The 19641-nt window shown below is 43.5% G+C and overlaps 1 protein-coding gene across 2 annotated transcripts in view; it reads right to left on the bottom strand.

Annotated features, from left to right (window-relative positions):
- The window catches only part of Stab2 (stabilin 2), a 180034-nt gene extending 160687 nt beyond the window's left edge, over positions 1-19347 (bottom strand). The window contains exons 1-3 of one of the 2 annotated variants that reach the window (XM_028880322.2): positions 19243-19347; positions 9867-10000; positions 4679-4794 (exon numbers count right to left, since the gene is read on the bottom strand). In XM_028880322.2, the coding sequence (XP_028736155.1) occupies positions 4679-4794; positions 9867-10000; positions 19243-19326 (334 nt within the window). In that variant the 5' untranslated portion in view covers positions 19327-19347. Of the gene's footprint in view, positions 1-4678; positions 4795-9866; positions 10001-12431; positions 12729-19242 lie in introns of those variants that run through there. The other variant, XM_037196864.1, reaches the window with a different exon arrangement.
- Between the last annotated feature and the right edge of the window lie 294 nt (positions 19348-19641).

Below are 19641 nucleotides of genomic sequence, written 5' to 3'. Positions count from 1 at the left end.
CATACCCTGATATTCCAGGCCTCACCCGTTGGAACTGTCTGCCTGGGAAACAGACGCGAGCTAAGTTCCTCGTGTGAACTCCGAATCATTTATCCCTCAAAGCTCATACAAATTGGCAGACAATAATGGCTCTTGATCCATAGATTCATTATGTATTTGTAAAATGTGTGGTGCCTAGCAAGCCGTATAAAGTGGGAAGGGAGAGCTAGGGAATGCAAATAACACAGCACAAAATATACCACCGAATATAGCAACATTGAGCTGGAAAGAAAAAAGGCAGATCATTTCTCCTTTAGGGGCCAAAGAGACCACTTGGTGGCTAAGAGAGCTGCCTGCTCCTACGGAGGACCTGGGTTCTGTTCTCAGAACCCATATCTGGTGGCTCACAACCACCGGTAACTCCAGTTCCAGGGAGGGATCCAACACCCTCTTCTGGCCTCTGTGGACACTACATGCATGTGGTGGGCATTAATTCTAACACAAACACACATACACATACAACTAACTAAATCTTAAGAAGGTAATTTCTCTTTGAAATGGATTACTAGGATCACAAGTGAGCTTTCGTATGTCTGACTCCTTTGCACACGTTCAGACTCTGTTACTTGAGTTGTACAAAACTTTTGCATTCGTGACTAAATAGAAAAAGGATGCGTAGATGAAAAACAGTGGGTTTCATCTCAAGCAGGGTGTTGGCTACTCAGTGCCAAATGTGGTGGAGCATGTCTGTAACCTGACCAATCTGGAGGCTGAGGCAAGAAGATTGCCTGGGCTTCAAGGCCAACCTGGGCTACATAGTGAGGTCTGGGACAGCCTGTGCTGCAGAGCAAAATTCTGTTCAATTGTGATTAAGTTGCTTAGTTAAAAATGTTTCTCTATATGCATGTTTGAAAAAGAGGCAGTAATTTTAATTAGAGTGAGTCAGATTAAATTGAAGTAAAAACATCTTCCCTCTGTTAGGAAGCTATTTTCCCCTCAGTGAGAATGCATGCCTTATTCTTATTTTTAGAAGATGATGGGTAATTTTTTTTTTTTCCATTTTTGCTTTTGGTGTTTTCTGAGTTTTCAGGATTGATCTGCTATCTCCAGAATCAGACATTATAGAAGTACTTCTTACAGTGATCCAGAGATGCTGCAGATGGATGTGTTTGTTGTCATGCCGTAAAGGAAGTCGGTACCCCATCTGCCTCCAATGCGAGGTCATAGGGAGGATGGGAACATGCTTCCTCAGAATAGAGGGATGGACTATGTCAGCAGTCCTGAGCTGGCCTTATCCTTGCGGAAATGTAAAGCGATAGTCAAGACCAGACTTGTTATGGCCACAAAGTGGGCACGGTAAGGCAGGCAGCCAACGAAGGGTTTATCTTCTTCCTGAGCTGAAGGAAGGAAGCTTGGAATGTTTGCAGCATTGAGACAAAGGGAAACACCCTTTGACCTCACCAGCAAACAACAGAATTGATGTCAGGCATCCATTTTCATGTTTTGCCTCTCTGACCAGGGGCCTGCTCTCAGAGGAAATGCCTGAGTATTTAAAAAAAAAAAAAATCCTTTTTAGCACTGATGATCCCAGGGGAGAACCTTGCCATATCTGCCAGCACACAGCCTAGTGTGGTGATGACGACTGCTAAGGATTTGAATCCTGTTTGCAGCTCGTGTTTTAGATGATGTCCATGGTTAATAAAAGGCTCAGAGAAATATGTTCTCACATAGCCTGCATGTGGTCTGCCATTCTTTCTAGTGGACACACTAACTTTCCTAATACATCTCAGAAAAAAAATGTGTTCTTGTCTATGCTATGTCAGGCCAATAACTGCACCATTTTAGTTTTTTTTTATGAGATAGAAAAATAAAAGCAAATGTAAACACTCTTTCTAGCCTATCAGGAAGGCTATGAGAAAGCTAAGTTGCAGTCATGGATATGTTTGGCACCAAAAGCCGTCCTTGAACTGCAGTAAAGATAACTGAGTTCAGCACTTGGGTCTGATACACTAGAGTCACAGAAGCATGCAGTACTGCAGGCAGGTGTGATGTTTAGCAACTTGACATAACCATAACTTAGAATCACCTGGGAAGAGAGCGTCAGTGAGGGATTGTCCACGTTAGCCCGGCCTTTGGATTTGTCTGTGGTGGTGGTGGGGGCATTAAGTTAACCAAAGACCCGCACAGTGTGGGGGACACGATTCCCTAGGCAGGGGATCACGAACTGTCTAAGAGGGAGGAAATCAAGCTGAGCATGAGCAAGCAAGAGAACGTGCACGTATTTCTTCCTTTCTGCTCTCGACTGTGTGTTTAATTAACTCTGTGAAGTTCCTGCCTTGACTTCCCACAATGATGGATATAATCAGAAATTATAAGATGAAGTAAGCCCCTTTCTCCCCCAAGTTGCTTTTTGTCACAGTATTTTGTCATGGTAACAGAAATGAAACAAGAATACAGAGTAAGGTTGGAATAGAGCAATGACTGGAATGGTCAGGATGTCTAAATCCCAAAGCTTTATCTTCCCAGGGCAAGAAACACACTCCAGGCATTGGCTAGGGAAAGTGAAGACACCAAGAGAGGAGTCAGAGACACTGCAGCTTCCTCTCCCCTCCTCTTTTCTTGACAAGCTCGGCTCTAGGTAGAGGACAAGACAGAAATACAATAGCCTTTGGTGTCTGGTGCATCACTTAGCATACCACAGGGAAACTGGGAAGACATGCTCTTCAAATACCTGATTCTTCCTTGTCAGATGGGAATATTCAGAAGTCACATCAGGTGATGAACAGCCAAGGGCATCCCTATACCTAATGCCAGAAATGTGGACGGAGTGGAAGCCATTATTCATTAGTCATAGGAAAACAAACAGAAGACACAGTTTTGTGTATAAAATGAGCTCACGCATTTAGAAGGTGGGTGGAAAAGCATCAAGATCAGTGTGTGCCAGTGTGTGAGTCACTGTCCTTCTCTTCCCCTTCCCTGTCTTTAGGAAGGCCTTTCCGTACTTCAGAGGCCATGCACAGATATTTAGTCAGGCAGAAACAAAGCAGAGGAGAACATGCCTCCTTGTGGATCCCAGGGGGATATTTCCATACTGGCTTAGAAGCGAGGGAACAAGTGGCTAATCCATGAATTAAAATTTTCAGATTTTTGACCACCCCCAATGGGGAGGGGCTCATATAATTTGCATACCACAGAAAAGACCCAGTCAATATTTGGGTATTGACATCTATAATCAGTTTCAGCCAGCAAATGTTGTGATGGGTCACAGAAGCCTAGGTTTATCATCGACTAGGATTTCCTCCAGTGGAACCTGGTTGAAGTTGATTTTTATACATATATGCTGTGCTAGTGCTGTGATGAACATAACACAAAGCAAATTGGCAAAAGGAAGGGGTTATTTGGTTTACACTTCCATGTCACAGCCCATCACTGAAGAAAGTGAGGGCAGGAACCTAGAGGAGGAAATTGAAGCAGAGACCATGGAAGAATGCTGCTTGCTGCCTCAATTGCCTTTCCATACTCAGCCTGCTTTTCTGTACCCTCCACTATCACCTGTTCAGAGCAGCACTGCCCATAGTAGGCTGGACCTCTCACATAAATTCTCAATCAAGAAAATTTCCCATAGACTTGACTATAAATAGGCCAATCTGTTGAAGGCGTTTTCTCAATTCAGATTTTTTTTTTTTGGATTTTTTGAGACAGGGTTTCTCTGTAGCTTTGGAGCCTGTCCTGGACTAGCTCTGTAGACCAGGCTGGCCTCGAACTCACAGAGATTTGCCTGGCTCTGCCTCCCGAGTGCTGGGATTACAGGCATGCACCACCACTGCCCGGCTGAGATTCACTTTTTCCAGGTGGCTCTAGCTTGAATCAAGCTGATGAATGAAATCAACCAACCAACCAACAAACCAACCAACTGACTGACCAACCAACCACCAAGCAACCAACCAACTGACAGACCAATCAACCAAACAAAATACTCCAACAGCATGCATATGATTTCATATAACCCCATATACCATGACCTTTACACAGTTTCTCACAGTATGTCTTTTAAGGTCAACATTAAAGTTTTTGACATATAAAATCTTTAGATGTAAAATTTTAAAATGTTTCATGGTTGTTTTTGATATGGATAAAGACAATCACAACAGTCTTTGAGAATTTGTGATAAGAAAAGTTATTTTGGTGTTACAAGTGTCCAATGTTCTTTCTTTGAACATTACCATTTTGTATATACACATACATACAAATATGTCATATATACACATAAACATATGATCTCCATTATACACATGTGTATGCTATATGTATATTCTCCCAATTGCATATTTTTATGACTTATAAAAGGTCTTTTTTCTTTTGTTTTGGAGACAGGGTCTTGCTATATATCCTAGGTTGGTCTAAAATTTGCTTGCAACCCAGGTTGGCCTTGAAATCATGATTCTCCTGCCTCAGCCTCCCAAGTACTAGAGCTATAGGAATAGGCTTGGTTCCAAGGAATTCTTTTGAAGAGAGATCACTAACTGTACCAAGCAGATTCCTATATAAAAGTTGATGGTGAAAGAGATTTTCTACATATAGATGGAATGCCAACTTCTTATAAATCATACTCACATTCTTCTTTCACTGGCCTTCCTTCCTATCATATTTCTTGGAATTGGAAAAGCAAGTTTCAAAATCCAAAGATTGTGTCACTTACCCATGCAGTCTGGGCCCCAGTGGCCTGGACAACATTGAGGTTGTAAGTAGTCCTTCCTACATATATGGCGGCATCCAGGGACAGACAGGGAGTATGTCCTGATCTCAATCGAATACCTTGGAGAACAAAGAGAGGATATGAACTCATGACCATAGAGTAGAGTTAACTCTAGGTGGTGGGGTTGTCCTAGATTTTATTATTTATTTATTTATTCAATTTATTTGTTGTTATATGTATATGGTGTGTGTGTGTTTGCTAGAACATGAATGCATGTGGATGTCAGAGGATAACTTTGTGGAATTGGTTCTTTCCTTCTACCTTTATATAGGTTCTGGGGATCAGACTCAGACCATCAGGCTTGTATGGCAAGCGCTTTTACTCATGGAACCATCTTATCCATGCTAAGTCCTAGATTTTAATTTAGGCTTTTAATACACACACACACACACACACACACACACACACACACACAATTTAGCTTGCTAGGTAGAATTATCTTAATCATGAATTATTCTTAATTGTTATAGATGGCCAAATAAAAATTAAGAAACAATGAAAATGAAGGGTGTTCTAGTTTGCTTTTGCTAGTTGGTTTATCTATTGCTATCTAGTTGGTTTATCTATTGCTGTCTAGTTGGTTTATCTATTGCTGTCTAGTTGGTTTATCTATTGCTGTCTAGTTGGTTTATCTATGGCTGTCTAGTTGGTTTATCTATTGCTGTCTAGTTGGTTTATCTATTGCTGTCTAGTTGGTTTATCTATGGCTGTCTAGTTGGTTTATCTATTGCTATGATAAACAACATGATCCAAAGCACCTTGGGGGAGTAAAGGGGTCGATTTGGCTGACACACTTCTCAGTCCACCACTGAGGCAAATCAGGGCAGGAATGGAAGCAGAGACCATGGAAGAATGCTGCTTACTGGCTTGCTCAGTCTGATTTCTTACATAACCCAGGACCACTTGCCCAGGGGTGGTACTACCTACAAGGGGCTGGGTCCTACATCATCAATCATCAACCAAGAAAATGCCCCATAGACATGTTCATAGGCCAACCTGATGGAGGAAATTTCTCAGCTGAGTTTCTCTCCTTCAAGGTGACTCTAGTCACCTTGTTGTCATGTTGAAATAAATGGACCAGCACACAGGGAGTATATTCTGTTATCAGAAGTTATTAAATAAAATGAATGATGATAATAAACCTCTTTCTTCAGATTAGCACATTCATCACGGACACCATTTCTGAAAAGAAATTCTGCCGCTGAGATGCTACAGTGTAGTTAGTGACGTGTACTCCACCACCTGTGCAGGAGACACTCTGGTACATCCCTTAGAACAATTTCTAGCAGCAAGTGAGGTACCGCTCTAGACTATAACTCTATGGAGCCTGATGCCTACTTTCTGCTTATGGGGGTCCCTGGGGTCTGGCTCATTCTAGGATAAGACTTCAGGGTGGAGACCATCTTTAATGAATATGGTCTCTTTCATCTTTCAACTGTGCTGTTCTTGAGAATAGTGTGTGTGTGTCTGTTGCAAAGTTAACTCAGCAGCTAAAAGCACTTGTTGCTCTTCCAGAGGACCCAGGTTAAGTTCCCAGCACCAACAATGTGGCTCATAACCATCTGTAATTCCAGTTCCCAGGGATCTGACACTGTCTTCTGGCCTTTGGAGGTGGTACTGTAAGCACATGGCACACAGACATCCATGCCAGCAGGACACCCATACACATAATAAAATAATACAAATACAAAAATAAAATAAAAACAAATACAAAAGACGAGGGTGGGGGTGAGTTTTTCCCGAGCAGTTCCTAAAACGCAGCTGACCAACAAACAGCAGCCAGCAGACATCTGCTGTGTGCATAGTTAAGTCAGGGATGGCACTGACAGTCTCTGAAAGGTTGACTACACCAGCAGGGATATCTCTACAGGAAGGGGACACAGGGAACTCACAGCAGAGATGAAGGCCTTAACTTCTGAGAGGACAAAAATGGAGCCCACGAATGTATGAACGTATATCCATAACCCAGAAGACTCTATCTGAAAGCACAGTGAATGTGATCTCACACCCATTAGGTGAGTTTTGTCTAAGGCCCCCAAATGCAAATACTGGTGGATGTGGGAAAAAAAGAATTGTTCAGTGTTGATAGGAATGTCAGTCAGTGCAGCCACTGTGTAAAACAGCTCTTCAAAATATTAAAAATATAGCTGTCATATGACCTATGAACCCTACATCTGAGAATATGTGTGTGTACATATATAGTTTATATTTCCATCTTAATTATAGCATTATTCACAATAGCCACAACATTCTAAGCTTTTACTGATGGATGAATGGATAAAGCAAAAAACCATGCATATGTCACAGAGACTATTGAACATTGCATATGCAGTGGAATAGTAGTTAGCCTTAAGAGGGGAGATCATGCAATTTGCTTTTTAAAATTTTGTCTTTATTTCATTTATTTGCATGAGTGTTTTGCACTATGTGTGTGCAGTGCTCATGGAGGCCAGAAGAAGACATCAGATCTTTTGGGACAGGAATTACAAACAGTTGTGACCCACCACATGAGTGCTAGGAATTGAACCTAGTCCCTCTGGAAGAGCAGTCAGCACTCTTGACTGTGGAACCATCTCTCCAGCTCTGAGACTATGCAATTCGTAAGCAACATGGATTAACTTGATGGTGGCATACTAAGAGAGAAAGGCCAAACACAGGAAGGCAAATACTACCTGACCCTACTGGCATAAGGAAGCTCCGATGGGTAAATGGATAACAGCAGAACATGAAGTGGTTGTCGGGGCTTAAACGAGGGAGAAGTGAGGCATTTGTCAGAGGGTACAAAGCTCTGGTTCTGAAAGTTCTAGAAGTCTATTGTGAAGTCTATGCCTGTAGCTAACGATCATGTTAACTTGAAACTGTATGTTTACCGTTTGCAAAGATGGGGGATTGTGGGTTAGTGGTCCTGTCACGGAGAAAAAGAGGATGCAGTGAAACAGACGGAAGCCGTGGGTGTGTTGACAGGGAACTAGTGGTCATGGGGTTGCAGGTGTACTGATCCCTAAGTGCATTGAGTTGTACGCACTAAACAGGTTCAGTCTTTTATGTTAATCACACCTCTGTAACGCAAGTTCTTGAAACATCAAAAATACACGGTAAAATAAAACAAAAGAACCAATCAGGTTTTGTTTTTGTTTGTTTGTTTTAGCATAAATGCATGGCAGACCAGTCTTCCATTCTAAAACGAGCAGTATCCATGAAAAATTTTAGTGTATGTGTGTGTGTGTGTTTGTGTTGATAGTAATAGTAGTAGTAGTAGTAGTAGTAGTAGTAGTAGTAGTAGTAGTAGTAGAGGTAGTGAGGTAGTAGTAATAGTAGCTGGAGTACGTACAACCAAGTGTTCATCTTGACCCTTATCAAAAGAGTACAAAACTTTCTTAGTAAGAAGCCATATAAGTTTAACCTTGAACTTTGATATGATCTTAATAAAAAATGAGAGCCACAACAAATGTAGTCTCACAAAGTAATTCATTGGTTAACTGATGCATGTACTTGCTAATTCTAGATTCTAGTTAATATTGAGAAACTTTGGTTCATAATATGATGTGATCATACTAGGCAATTGTGAACACAAAATATTGTTATAAAACAATGCTAAGGTTTCATTTCATTCATGTTAAAAATAGTAATTTGTCATTCTTGAATTAAAAATCAACTTATTTCGGCTGGGAGATGGCTCAGTTGGTAATGTGTCTGCTGTGCAAGCATGAGGGCCTGAGGCTGGGTGCCCAGTACTCACATAAAAAGCTGGGCGTCGTGGTGCCCTCCGGTAGCCGTAGCCTGGAGGAACAGAGACCAGAGGCTTCCCAGAGCTCTCTGGACAGCTCTTCCAGCTGAATCAGTGAGCTCCAGCTTCAGAGAGAGACCTTGTCTCAACAGGTAAGATGGACAGTGGTTGTGGAACACATCCATTGTCAACCTCTGTCCTCACACGTGAACGAACCACACACACACACACACACACACACACACACACACACACACACACACACACACCAAAAAAACCCCAAACCACATAAATACCCACAAACATGTACACATGTATATAATACGTAAATTAAAACTTAACTCATTGCACAATGCCCAATTTCTAAATTGGTTAGCTGAATAAATAACAAATTGTGTTTGTCTCTGAGTCTACACCTGTTAGTAGGAGTACAGCCCACTTGTACCCTTTTGAGAGGACCAGCCTTCAATTATGAGAATTCTGGATCAGAAATGACCTTTAAGAACATAGTACAGGCAATTCAACAATGCTCAAATTTTTTCCTTTTCTATCCTACATATTTGGGTTCTAATTAGTATCAGGTTCCACAGCTTATTAGAAAAATAAATACCAGACCCAAGGCTTAGCAAATTTATTTTGCTTTTGAGACAGAATCTTAAAATGTAGTCAAGGCAACCTACAGGGTTTTTTTTTAACATGTTCAAATTAGAACCCTATTCTTTCTTTCTATCTATCTATCTATCTATCTATCTATCTATCTATCTATCTATCTATCTTCCATCCATCTATGGTGTGTGTGTGTGTGTGTGTGTGTGTGTTGCATGCATATGAATGAGTAGGTATGTGTGCTCATGCTCATGGATAGAGGCCAGGGCAGGATGTCAGGTGTTTCCTTCTGTTACTTTCCACCTTGTCTCCTTGAGAGAAGGTCTCTCACTGACCTTGGAACTTGCCATTTGGGCTAGGCTGGTAGACCAGTCCAGGGACCCATCTTTCTCTAGCTCTCAGTGCTGGGTCACAGGCATCCGGAGCTTCACCTGTTTCTTAAGTGGGTGCTGGGGATCTGACCTCAGGTTCTCATACTCATATCCACTGAGCCATCTCCCCAGGTCTAGAACCATTTTCAAATGAAACAAGACTCCAGGTGAAAAAAATAGAAGGGCAAGAGGAAGGACAGTATTTATGTACAACAGAAGTTTGTATTTAAGTGTGAGTCAATAGTCAGAAAGATTTAGACTCAAGTCTATAGATTGTGAGTTACCTAAGTTTGGGCTCAGTATAGTCTTAGAGTAAGAGATAAATCCTGGAACTACTTTGCCATGTTTGAGACAGGATGTTTCAATTTGGAGTCACAGTTCTTAGGGTACCAAAACATGGGCACATTCATCTTCTCATAATAAGTACCTGCAATCTCGAACTCCAAAAGAGTCATTGGTAATCTTGGTGTAACCATCTGGACACTTGGCTGCAATGTTAGCCGAGCAGGCTTGGCACTCCGTCCTGATCGTTAGAAAAGACTTCTTGTCACATCTTTTTGCCTGTGCAAATACAATAAAAACACCCATTCCTGTTATCAGAGCCTTGAAAGTATCTGGTAGGAATATTTGTCTACCTGCTTCATTTCACTAAAGTCAGGAATGGCAATGAGGATGATTGGTATCAACGGGCTTTTTAGCGAGAGATCCCGCAGAGCATCGCATCTGGCTTGAATTCCAGAGTGTTAGCACTTTGGCTTTGAACTGCCTTTTGTGATTGCTACCTTTTGTTTGAAACATTCTTATCTGGGTTCTTCCTGAAGGATCCAGAGCCTTTGCTTAGTCTGCTTAGTTGTGAAAGGACTTGGAAAACCAAGATGTCTCTAGCTGAGAATTGCTTGGGTAAATGGTTTCCTTTAAAAAACTTCAGTTAAGAGGTTTTGGTATGTGGAAACTGACTTGCTAAGAGGTGCAAATTGTGACCAAATATTGTATATATATTAAGAAACAGGCAGTTATTTCATCAGAAGCTGACTCCTCCGCTATTAGGCTAAATCTGAAATTCATCCAGGCATGGCCATTTTCTTCCACAGACTGGCGCAAAACAGAACACTCTAGAAGTAATATCCAAGGGCACATTTGCTCTCTATTTAAAAATTTCAGGCAGGACAGGGCCATGTCTCATATTTCTTTGTCATCCTAGCAGCCCAGCACTGGTTAGGTGTGATGGAAACATCATCATCACCTCTGAGTTCACCAGGACGTGTAGGTCTGCAGAGGAGGACGCCTTCTACTCACAGAACTCCGGATGGCTGTGCTGACTCCCAAAGGTGTCATTCTCATGGCTTCAGAGAGTAGGGCAAGGGTCACAACTCTCGTCACAGAGGTGGTGGAGGTGAGGACTGAAGACGATTTGGAATATGCAGTGACTTGCCCAAAGTCACACACGAGCTATCAGCCTCTTGATTCCTTAATTGGCCCTTTCTACAAGCCCCCAAGTGGCATAGAGAAAAACAACCTCTACTTTTACTAGAAGCTTTCGTTTGGTGATCATCGTGAGCCAGTGTGCCCTTGGACATTACTTGTAGAATAATGCAACACTCCCTTAACTGTTGGGGCATGATTCAAGTTTTCTAAGAGCAGGATTTCGTTTACATTGGAGTTTCTTTTTGGATAGATGGATAAATTGATGTCATGTTGATTTTTCTTCTTAATATGCCCAATTTAACTCTCTTTTAAAGAAATTCTTTGGGCTGGGGATGTGACTCAGTTCATAGAGTACTTGCCCAGCATGCACAAAGCCCCGGGTTCAATCCCTAGTACTGCATAACATCATGAGTTTGTGGTGCAGACCTAGAATTCTATCACTTAAGAGGTAAAGGCAGGAAGAGCAGACATTCAAGGTCATCCTCATCTACAAGTTTACACGACTGCATATATATTTGTCTGACTTTCAAATTACTGTCTTCAAATGGAGTGACTCATTTGATAAGCTTGAGCCTACCGAAGAACAAAGTCAGCTTTGCACAGTGCTCAGGGCTGAGTGCCTGCCCAGCAGCAAGTCCTCCATGCTGAAGTGGGTGGTGACAGCAATCCCTGCCTGCCATGTGCAGAACCCTGTCTTGGGAGCCATGGGAGCTTGGAGGGGTTAACTCACTTGTTTAACACTAGTGTAGTGGACAGCCCCGGGGCCCCGCCTCCGAAACACTGCGCAGTCGCAGATCAAATGTACCGCTCTCTAACGTCTAGGCTGGAGAGGGACCCAACGTGGTGTCTGCCATGTTCTCAGGAAAGTGCCCCGAGAGCACAGCTGGAGCGGACTGACTGCCACAGCTGGAGCGGACTGACTGCCGCAGCAGCAGCTGTCTGTTGCCGAGACCAGACACTCCGAATCCATCTTAAATCACCTGAGATTGCTGCTCACTGAGATTCAACCTCATCCTGCGATGGGACCTGTGTGAGCTTCTCTGGGGTCCTTGTACTGATGCAGTGAAGGAGGCCCAAAGAAAGGTCACCATGGTCCTCCACTACAGCCTGAGGGAGGCAGGAAGCATGTGTGAGGGCCTGACAAGTTTTGGAAATGTTTCTGATGCTTGCTTTCTCAACAAGGCATCATCAATGTACCCTGGAATTCCCCTGGTTATTTTCCCACAGGCTCGCTTGGTTTCTACATTTGGAAAGATGAGATCGCAGGTACCCACAGTGATCAGGTGGTCTAGACAAAACCTGGAACATGTAGCTCTGCCAGGCAAGAGAAACATAACACTAAACTCAGAGATTCCAGCCACAGAATCAGCACACCCAGCAAGAAATGACCAAGTTAGCCCACCCCACAAGCACAGCATCTCAGGTTAGGCTCTTATTCTTGTAAAGTTTCCCTGGTTTTTTATCAAGTCCAGGAAGGGCTTTTCGCCCAAGATGATGTGGGAAAACAAAGACATCTAGAGAACATTGTGAAAGTTAGCAAGGAAAATCACAGGAAAATTGATCTTACCGGTCCTGTGGCTTCAGCAGGTGACAAGGTATTTTGCACAACCAGCCCCAGGAAGAGAGGGATTAAAGGCAGCAGCATGCTGAAGAACCTTGCTCCTTCCCAGCAAGGTGATTTAGCTATTTTAACTTGCTTTGATGAGTGCCTGGGGAATTCTTTCTCATGTCTATGTCTACTTTCAAATCCTTTCTTTTCCCTGGTTAGAAAGGGAAGGTGGAAGAGGCCTGGCTGACTCTACGCAGTGGGATCGGCTACTCTGAGCTGTATATAAGTCCTGCCTGGCTGAGTGACAGGATTTCCTGACGGGGCCGAGGCAGAGACCTGACTGGGATTTCTGAGAGATGGATGGTTTCCCTTCCTATGGCTGTGCCCGCTGCCGTGGGTCATCCTGGGCCTGTCTTTCCAACACAAAGGTTCAGATTTTCTGTAGGGAGCATTTGTGGGAGTGCCCATCACTGTGCAGAGTCCCAAGCATGGAGCCTGGTCCCTACCTTGGAAGATGGTGATGTCCTCATCTGCTTGTGGTTGTCAAAATTCGTGTTAGTGCCAATGGCTGGGTTTTCAACTGCCATTTTTCCCTCTTCAAGGTTATTCAAGCAGCAAGTGACAGCCCATTCGTCTAACCCAGTCATCTAAGGCTGAGTCTAATGCTGCCTCTTTCAGGAAGACTTTCTCTCCTGTTCCTTCTGAATTTTGTGCACCTTGTCACAAAAGCCCAGTCACACATATTGCATTCCACCTGCCTGTCTCTCTCCTATGCTAGTTGTGAATATCTTGAGAGCAGTTGGACAGTGCTCCTCTTTTCTATACCCCATGAAGCCTGGAGCAGAAACCCAGGCTTGAAAAGAATAAAATAACAACAACGAACCTACCGAAGAGTCACCACCTGCTAGCCCCTGTTCCAGTCCTCTCAGTGAACTGGCTTGCTTGATTCTCTCGATACTTGGTGAAATAGTAGAGGGTGTTCCCCTAGGTTTACAGACACAGAAACTGAGGCAGAGAACTGAGGAAGTTATGCTCGTTAAGCCCCCTACCCCCCACCCCCAACTTGACACATGCTAGAGTCGTATGGGAACAGGGAATCTTAACTGAGAACATGGCTCCAACCGATTGGCCCATAGGCAACTCTGTGAGCATGTTCTTGATTAATGAATGATGTTGGGAGAGCTTGGTCCTCTGTGGGCAGTGCCAGCCCTGGGCAGGCGGTCCTCGGTTGTATAAGAAAGCAGATTGAGCGGGCCAGAAAGAGCAAGCCAGTGAGCAGCGGTCCTCCATGGCCTCTGCATCAGCTCCTGCCTCCAGGTTCCTGCCCTGACAGCCTTTTATGGCAGAGTGTAAGCTATAAGGTGAAATTAACCCTTTCCTTCTCGAAGTTGCTTCTGGCCATGGTGTTATGACAGCCACTGTCTTGACTTTGTACCTTGGATGACTAACCCGGCACCAAATCCAGTTCCAGAGTCAACGCTGTTCCCACTGATTTCTGATGCTCACACACTTACGAGTGAATGAACATCAGGTGGATCTCTAGCCCTGCTGGAGATCTCTAACCCAGGACAGGAAGGATGACATCTGGGCTTATCCACAAATAGGACCCTGAGTTAACTCAGAGACTCATGCATTAGATTTGGTTATATGACCTTCTCTCCCTGAGCTTTTAAAATGTCATATTGAGTTTTAGTCACTGAGAACTTTCTAGTATAGGCCATTTGGAGCTAAATACAGGTCCAAATGGTAAGATGTGGGGAATCATATTATCTGTGTCTCAAGTGAGTCTCCACTTGGTTGCTTGTTAGAATTCCCAGGGGAAACTTTAAAAACCCCTAATGTCCAGGGCTACCTCAGAGAAGCCACCTCTGAACTCCCAGGAGAGAAGAGTAGGTCAGGACATCTTGAGGTTTTCCAGTTGATTTCCTTTGCACTGGACTGTTAATTGAGGAGAAACTGTGTGATACCAGTGAGATTCTGAAGGTCACTTGCTGCGGCAGCCGGGTTTCTTCCGCTGCCATACCAGAGAGATCTGCTGGCAGTCTCTTTCTGATGTTATTTCTTTCGGAAGGGTGTAAAGAACACATCTGAGGCTTGAAATGGGCTCTGTCCCAGGACAAATCATGACTCGAACCGCATTATCATTTCTAGACACTGTTCAGTTCTGGGAGATGCTATAGGCATGCTGGAGAAAATCGCCCTCACCAGGTGGCCTGGGGAAGTCTTCCTCCTGGATTGACTATTTGATAGCAGGTAAGGATTTAAGTCCTACAGCAGAGCAGCACCAGGAGCAAAGCAGAAACAGTTCAACTTTGAGGAAGTTCTGAAACTTTGAGACCGAGGGATTTTTTTGTTTTTTCATAATTCTGTCAGCGACCTCTAGACCAGATGTTCTCATGGTGCTAGACTTTATCAGAGAGATACGTTTATTTTTTAAGTTATCGGGAAGGAGAGTTTAGCCTGTTTAGAACACGTGTACAGAGGCACTGAAAAATTCTGCTCACATGGCGTTGTGCAGTAACTGTCTGCATAGCTGTGCTGTTTAATTTTGTTTTTGTTGGGCTCTTTCGAGAACTATAAACATCAGTTCTTCAACTTGTTGCAATCCCTGTCACTTTGTTCTCCAAGATGCCTGGAACTTGCAAGCAGCTTAGAGGGCCCCATGCACATGGTGGGTGACTAATCACTCTCCACCACTGATTGTACAACATGCAGTATCTCAGAGCCTGCACACTCTCCACTCTTTGCCTGTTCAGCTCTGAGGGGCTTGGGGTTCCCCTTGTACAGACTTGATCTGCTGATCTGTGCTTCCTTTCCTGGGCGGAGTGTTGATATTTTTCTTACTGCACTTCCTATCCACTTTGGCAGACTTTTATAATCTCTGTCTCTTTGGTTTTGAAATATAAGCCTTTAACCCACACCATTTCTTCTCTCTCCTGGCTGTTGAAGTTCTGTTCATAGCCTCTATTTAGACCTGGAACCGGCTTCCTTCCTCCAAGGGACTCTACTGTTGTTCCTTGTGACTTTCTTGATGGGGACTCACCCCCTTTGCCCCCCACAGCCTGTTGATTGCAGTGGTAAAAAAAAAGCAAGAGGGCATAGTTTTATCTTAGGTGACAGGAGGAATCTCCTCTTGACATACTGGGAAAGGGAAAAAGAATAGTATGTGACAGTGGGGACCGGGGTGGGGTGTTGGCCTGGAAGCTTCCTGGGTAATGATGTTGAGTGGAATATGGCATTGGGTTCTGGGTTGTTGATGTTCAGCTGCTGGCATTTCGGTGTCCTTGTTCTGTAGCATGCTTATTACTGAGTTTAGTGTGCAGTCATCCTGTGCAGTGAAGTGCTTTACTTGTGTGTGCTTTGAGTATGAGTCAAGGAAAAGGGATTATCGCTGTGATCATCACCTCCACCACCATCATCATGAGTACCATTATCATCACCATCACCTGGTATCATCACCGTTATCATCACCACCACCATCATCACCATGGTAAACTCACTGGTAGCTTTCATCATGTGCTAGTTCTGTTCTACTTGTGAGCTCATTAACTTAGCTCATCTTCCAAAAGAGCTTCACCTAATTTTTTTTTGTTTGTTTTTTGAGATAGGGTTTCTCTGTGTAGCGTTGGAGCCTGTCCTGGAACTCACTCTGTAGACCAGGCTGGCCTCAAACTCACAGAGATCTGCCTGTCTCTGCCTCTTGAGTGCTGGGATTAAAGGCGTGCGCCACCACTGCCTGGCTCGAACTTAATCTAATTTTTAATTTAATACATTTAGGTATTTACTTAAACACAAGTAACTGAATTTAACTTACTGAACATTCACTTTAAGCCTAATGTATAGTATCCCTATTAGTGCCGTTTTGCAGATGAGAGACTGGGACAGAGCGAGGCTGTATACCTTTTTGGGGGTCACTATGGTGACGGGTGGTTAGGGCTCTGAATCTGGGCAGTGTGGACTCCAGGGTTTATACTGAGGAAACACTGTTTGCTTTTGTCCATCCATTTGAACCAGTTCCTTCTGGATATTGAGAGATGACCACAGAGATGCGAAGTAGGGCAAGCCGCGCTGTCCACACAGGGAGCTGAAATATCTTTTGCTTTGCAGGGAACAAAACCCCATACATTGAGTCTCTGTCTTTTAATTCTCCTGGCAGCTTTTTGCTAAGCCGAGGAATAAAGACAGCTGAGAATAGCAGCCAGATGCTGAAACTTCTTGGGTCTCTCTTTAGAAAACTGAAAAACTGGGCTAGCTCCATTGTTAAAATGCTTCCTTTGCAAGTGTGAGGACCTGAGTTTCATGCCCAGTACCTATAAAAACAAAAGCTGGTGACAGTGGTGAGTGCTTGTTACCCTCGTGTTGGGGAGGCCGAGACTGGTGGATTCCTAGGGCTGGCTGGCCAGCCAGCCTGGCCCAATGGGTGAACTCTAGGATGGCACCGGAGGACATGCACACACACACTCAGCACACTAGCAGTTAATGTGCATGTCCACGAGCGTGCGCGCGCACACGTGCACACACACACACACACACTCAACGAAAGAAAATAGAAAAGGTCACTTCACCATGTGGTTTCAACAGCTCTCCCAGCACCTAGAACATCAGAAGTAACCAGCGCTTGGAGAAGGACCACTGTCACAGAAGTGCTAACAACGGTAAGTCCCTCAGGAGATGGTAACTTCCCTCAGGAGAAAACATCAGGAATTATTTGGACATGCTGCCTGCCCTTGTGGGACCCTTCTATAACATCTGTGGTCCCTGACAAAATGTCGATTCTGGCCAGGATCGGATACTCAGAATCCACACACCGTTCTCAGAATCCCAGCTCATGATTTCAGGCAGCACTGAGGAGACCCTCCTGCAGAAGGGTACCCTCTCCTCTCTCTTGATGACTGCTAACTGAGGAGGCTTTTTCAGTGGGATGTAGTGTTGTTAAACAGCTTGGTGTTAGGATTAGCTGGGCGATCTTTTTGTCTGCTCATTATGCAGAATTCTTGGCACAGCAGCAGAGTATAAAATATTCCTCTCCTTCAAATCTGATTGTAACATTGAAACAAAATGATGGCTTTTTATTTTTCAAATATAGAATTATTAAAAAAGAAACTCTTATTTTTTTTTAAAAAAATCTCTCTACTGATTAATATTGCATTCTTTTTCTCCTTGCCCACCTCTTTCCCAGCTTTGGATGAGAATATCTTGTGTTTTTATAAATCAAAGGACATATCCAGATAAACTGAGAATAGCACATAGTTTCCATCTTGTTTGAAATCATCTCTGTTTAAAGATTTTTTTTTTCAGGTGAAAATCCAAATAACATTTTATTTGGCTGATATATGTAGGTGCTGACCTGAGTATCTTCATTTACTCTGATTAGGTAGACTTTTTAAACCACTTATCAGCAAACATTTATAGAATGTCACACATTCTGCTGGCTTCTGAGAACATGGAACTGGATAAATCATACTGATCTGTTCTTTATAGCTTCTAGTACACTTGTGCATATACCATCTCACTTAAATATTATTACAATTTTGCAAAACGGAATGGACAGGGAGTATGATTTTCATAGGTATGACAATTAAAGTCTAAAGAAATGGAGTGATTTATTCAAGGTCAGTAAGGTGGTGTGTGGTTTCAATAGTAACGGATGTCCCAATTGTCTTGCTTTGGCCAGTACTCTTCCAGTTCAGGCGGCCCACCATTCTAGTATCTGATGTTTAAGTTAAGAATGATCTGTGGTTTGTCTAATCCAGTTATTGAAAAGCTTACCCAAACTGGCTGCTGTCTCTTCATCGTTATACTGAGGCATGGCCACAGAGGATCTGTGGTTGATGCTGGATATGAGGCACACTTGTTATCTCAGGCCAGCTTGGTCTACACAGAGAGCTGCTGGCCAGCCAAGGCTATACAGTGAGACCCTACCTCAAAACAACTATGACCAAGGTTCTCGTCAGTGCATGTCAGAACCGAAAGTGATGACTTAACCCATACTGATTGTCCCTTAGCCAATCTACTGATTTTGTCATTTCAGTATAGCATAACTGATGGGCAAATTGGATCACCTGAGGCTTCAAGCTTCATGTAAAAGGATATAGTCTGTAGAGGTGCATTCATCATGTGGCTTATGGCCTGCATGTAGCTGAAGAGAGCTATGAATTCAACCCTACACGAACATGCTACATAGTGAAGGGTGACCAGGAATTCCTGATCTTCTTGCCTCCACCTCCAGAGTAGGTTAGATTGCAGGTGTGTGCCATCCTGCCTGGCTATTCTACTGATGTTCCCCCTTCAAGTCACGTGGGATTGATCCAAACCCTCAACATTACAGTTTCAAAGGAAAAGTTTCCTAGCACCTTAAGGCAGGCAAAGCAGTGGGAAGGTACTGAAGCTAAGGATTTGCCATGCTGAGATTTTACTCACAGTATTTCACCAGCCTACAGAGGTGGGCTGAACCAAATCAAACAGTTATTCTTTAAGGTCAAAGGTCAGTTAAGGCCAACATTTGAATATAGACTCATTTAGCTCTAAATGTTATTAGAAACTATTCCAAAATTTACATATTCACAGAGAGACAATTTTTTAGTTCATTGCTATTTCTTGGGCGACTGTTTTTTTTTTTTTTAAAAGGAGAATTGATATTATGAGGTATCTCATACTAAGGTTCCATCCATAGTCTGCTAGTTTCAGCTGGAATGCTCATGTCTTGGGGCCAAGACATGTGCACTGGGGCCAAGGCACTGCTTGTGGGTGATGCCTCCTATGATGCTTAGGAGGATGAAGGAGCCTTGGACAACGGTCCTTGCCTGTGCCTGATCCTGTGCTCACCTACCTGTTCCCTCAGCACGGTGCTCCCCTGTTCCCTCAGCACGGTGCTCCCCTGGTTCCTCAGCATGGTGCTCCCCTGGTTCAGCATGGTGCTCTGCCCTAGTAAATCAGTGCTTCACGTTGCTATTAGGTGCTGACATGGCTGGAGGATTTCCTGAACACTCATCGGATCCCGGGTTTTTGAGGAGTCAGCTTCCCTAAGCAAGGAATGTACCCAACACGTGCATCCTTGCTCTCAAGGCCCTTTCCTTTTCCTCTGTCAGTTTAGATCTCTGCACTTAGCAAATCTTGGTGTGTGAGTGTGTGTGTGTGTGTGTGTGTGTGTGTGTGTGTGTGTGTGTGTGTGATTTTTATTTTTTTGTGGAAGCCAGTCGCTGGCCTTGCAGGTAAAATTGTGAAGGAG

Source organism: Peromyscus leucopus, chromosome 18 (genome assembly GCF_004664715.2).
Source record: "Peromyscus leucopus breed LL Stock chromosome 18, UCI_PerLeu_2.1, whole genome shotgun sequence".
Lineage (NCBI taxonomy): Eukaryota > Metazoa > Chordata > Mammalia > Rodentia > Cricetidae > Peromyscus > Peromyscus leucopus.
This window is presented reverse-complemented; position numbering and strand designations above follow the sequence as displayed.